Source organism: Malania oleifera, chromosome 7 (genome assembly GCF_029873635.1).
Source record: "Malania oleifera isolate guangnan ecotype guangnan chromosome 7, ASM2987363v1, whole genome shotgun sequence".
Classification (NCBI taxonomy): domain Eukaryota; kingdom Viridiplantae; phylum Streptophyta; class Magnoliopsida; order Santalales; family Ximeniaceae; genus Malania; species Malania oleifera.
In genome coordinates this window covers 103,357,386-103,361,106 of record NC_080423.1, presented here as the reverse complement: position 1 = coordinate 103,361,106, position 3,721 = coordinate 103,357,386, and the positions used below count along the sequence as shown (strand labels likewise).

The 3,721-nt window shown below is 38.1% G+C and overlaps 1 protein-coding gene across 1 annotated transcript; it reads left to right on the top strand.

Annotated features, from left to right (window-relative positions):
* The first annotated feature begins 1,575 nt into the window (after positions 1 to 1,575).
* Positions 1,576 to 1,962, top strand: LOC131160983 (uncharacterized). Its single transcript, XM_058116849.1, has one exon. It carries the CDS (start codon positions 1,576 to 1,578, stop codon positions 1,960 to 1,962), a length of 387 nt encoding a protein of 128 aa, XP_057972832.1.
* Positions 1,963 to 3,721: the final 1,759 nt, after the last annotated feature.

The following is a 3,721-nucleotide window of genomic DNA, read 5'->3' as shown; positions in this document are numbered from 1 at the left end:
AGATATGAGTTGAGGTGGGCAGATCAGACCGATGGAGTATAGTGATTTACCTTGGTCGGCCAGCCAATGTAGATCCCGCCTATAGGCCGCACAACCCTGTCATGAGGGGTTAAATCATGACACACAGTTATCCACAGGGAAAGTTTTCAATTACTATTACGTATGTATAGATTTACAGAAACAAGGAACATACTTATGTACACTAGAAGTATTTTGAATAGTAACCTACAATACTGTTATGTTAAGCAACATAGAAGGGTGGTGTATTTTATTACTTGTACTGTATTTACGTATCCAATTATACATGATTATATGAAAACAGATTTTCATAATACTGTAGCTCATTTGCCACACACTAGTAATAGCATATTTCGTCTTACTGAGTGTTGGTTCATCCCAGTGTTGAATCATTTTTCAAGTGATCTAAGTAGGCGAGCAGACCAGACTTGCAAATATAAGGGCTTTTATAGTGCCCTGTCAGTGAAGTGAGTATTGTGGAGGATTTTTGTATATCCCATCATAGTTGAGGGTATTTTGAGGAACAAATATATGTGTATATTTTGGGAAACATGTTAGTACTCTGGTATTGTATTATATATAATTATATATGGATATGTTTAATTGATTTCTGCTTCTCGTTACTTAGGTTTATGGTTGGGTTTATCCCAGTATGGTATCAGAGCATGTTAAATGTCATAGTAAAAAAAAATATGAAAATTAAGCAGGTCATTACATAAATGCTGGAATGTAATATAAACAGATGGTTGCGGTTGTTTTTGGGATATATATATATATATAGATAGACTCTGGTATTTAAATTAAGGTTATTTATTTTAATTCCGCTGCATGATTGTGGTGTATGGTATCAGAAATCGATATTTGGAACACATAACCTTTAGGCCCCACTTGGCGGGTTTGGGGCGTTACAGTTGGTATCAAAGCCTAACGGTCTTGTTAATTAATACCAGAGCATAGGTTCGAGTTAGGATAAGGATAAGAGTGGGTAGGTTAGGTGGAATAGTGGTCTGGAAACTTGGAGGTGGTAATCTCTTGATGGTTTTCTATATTTTTCCAGGGATGACGATTTCTAGAAAACTACAGTTAATCCATTAATGGTTTCATTTCTGAGTTAAGGGACTAGAACTTGGGAACGTAAGTTGGAATGATAGGTCAGTTGAGCACATTGTCGTGTTGGTGTTACGATTCTATAGTAAGACGGTATGAATTAATTGTGGATTAGAACTTATATGTTATAGTAACTTTTCGTGTTAAACTTGTTTCAGTTATAATAAATGAGGGATTATAAGTTTATTTTTATTCTATCTTCAGGATGGATCTTAGGGGGAAGGACATTGATAGTGGGGGAGATATATGCATGGATACCTCCAGTGAGGATGATGTTGATGTCTCGGCGGTGCTACGTAGCATAGCACGTCAGGCTAAGAAAGAAGCTCGGAGGGAGCAGGATCAGCCAATGGCTAAGAGGGGCTACACCTTTCAGCAGTTCACCTAAACGAGTCCACTAACTTTTGTAGGGAGTGTAGATTCGATCGTAGCGAGGACTGGATTCATGAGATGGAAGAACTCCTAACTATTTTGCACTGTACTAAGGAGCAGAAGGTACAATACGCTACCTTCAAGCTGGTGGGGGAAGCAAAGAGGTGGTGGAGGTTGGTGAAGTTGATAGAAAAGCAGCGATTAGGACCTACGGTTATCACCTGGAGTCACTTTAAGGAAGTGTTCTTTGATCAATATTTCCCCGCCGCCACCTGGGCAGCTAAAGTAGAGGAGTTTCTACAATTAACCCAAGGGTCCATGACCATACAACAGTATGCGACCAAATTTGTGGAGTTATCTCGTTTCACTTCACATATGGTCCTGGACGAGCCACTAAAAGCTCAGATATTTAAGAGAGGACTGAGGCAGGGGATACGTGCTCAGGTGGTGGCATTGTTGACTTAAAGTTTCACTGAGCTGGTAGACAAGGCCATGGCAGTTGAGGCAAGTATACAGGAAAGTGAGGCAGAAGCGAATGAAAAAAAAAAAGAAGAGATCCATACCTTCCAGCTCACACACTGATATCCGACAGGATTCCTGAAGGGAGATTGAGATGATCCTGGGGTCAGAAGTCAGATAGGGCTGATCGAGACTACCGGGAGAATTCGTTTCACCCCCTTTGTGCTAGATGTAACTGAAGGCATTGGGGGGAATGCCGGGGTGGGAATACCGTGTGTTGTAGGTGTGGCAAGCATGGCCACATAGCTCATGATTGTCGTGCTCCACTGAACAATGCACTCACTCCTGATTAGAATAGGAGAAACAACCCGATACCTCGTGGCGGCGGTGGCCCTACGCGTGTTTATATGCTTGGTACGACCGAGGGAGACAATGCTAGAGGCACAAGTAATATATACTTACGTTTGAATGAATGATAGTTTTGTTTGATTTTGGTTGATTCGATGTTGTATATATTAGAATTAAATTAACTGTATGAATGTGGTTAGCTAGCTTACAAAAATTATGAAAAATGTTGGATTAACAAATTTCGAGAATGAAGTTTTGTAAAGGGGGAGAATGTAGAGACTCGGAAAATATAATAACAAAAATAAAATTGGGAAAAATGAATTTTGACCAGTTTAGGAGAAAATCGATGACGATTTTCTGGTGAGGGTAGAAAATCGGCGGCAATTTTCGGGATTTACCGCGTGACGGTAACTAATAAGCGGTAAATCTGGACCGGTTAAAGAGAAAACCCGTGACGATTTTATGGAGGCTTGAGAAAACCGGTGATGGTTTTCTACGCAAATGTGATATTAAAAGGAGATCCTGCAAGCATTTTTTCAAAGAATCAAGTTCTTTCCTTTCTCTCTCCGAACCTACGGTTTCTCCTTGTTATTTCTTCCATTCTCACTCAATTAATGCTTGTTTTGACGATCTGGAACCACCACAAGGTTCGTGGGATCTTTCTCTGCAAAGCTACTAGAGCAAATAATTGATTTGGGGTTTTGGGGCATTATCCCAAAATCAGGGTAATTAGAGTATTTTAAATTCTATTGTTAATATGGAGTATATTGGGCTTAGGGAATGATAAAATAGCGTTTTATTGATATTTGGGTTGATAAACTCAGGTTTTTGAATTAGCGTCCGGGTGAGTGTGGTAGGCGTCATTTCGAGGTTCCCGTAGGCATAATTTAGGAAACCAAGTAAGGGAAATTAATTATAGTAGGTTTTTATTAAATTTTAAATCGGTTAATTCGAGTATACAATATATATATATATATATATATATTTAGGTATGATTTATTTGCATAGTTAAACATTTAGGAAAATATTGACTTTTGATATAATATATATATATATATATATATATATGGAAAAGAAATTGTGTCGCAGAATTTACAACTTTTACAATTTAATTGACTGATGTGAGTATAGAAAGATAAAACATACTATTGGATTATGAACATTGGTTAGCTGTGAGTATAGTTTCTTGGTGAATAATGACTGTTTGTGAATACTGCTTTAGATTACTGCATGATAAATAATGTGATGTATGTATATGGGTCATTTTGTTTGGTTATTCGTGTGTATCACAATATAATGTTGGTAGGCTTTAGGAGTTCGTTATATTGCCTAGATGTAATCACGATATACGTTGGCAGGCCTGAGGAGTTCGTATATTGTCATTATATATTGGGGTAGAGTATTGGCAGGTCTCAGG

Excerpts from the sequence above, each read along its gene's own strand:
- LOC131160983 (XM_058116849.1), top strand. The coding sequence starts at position 1,576 with ATGGAAGAACTCCTAACTATTTTGCACTGTACTAAGGAGCAGAAGGTA.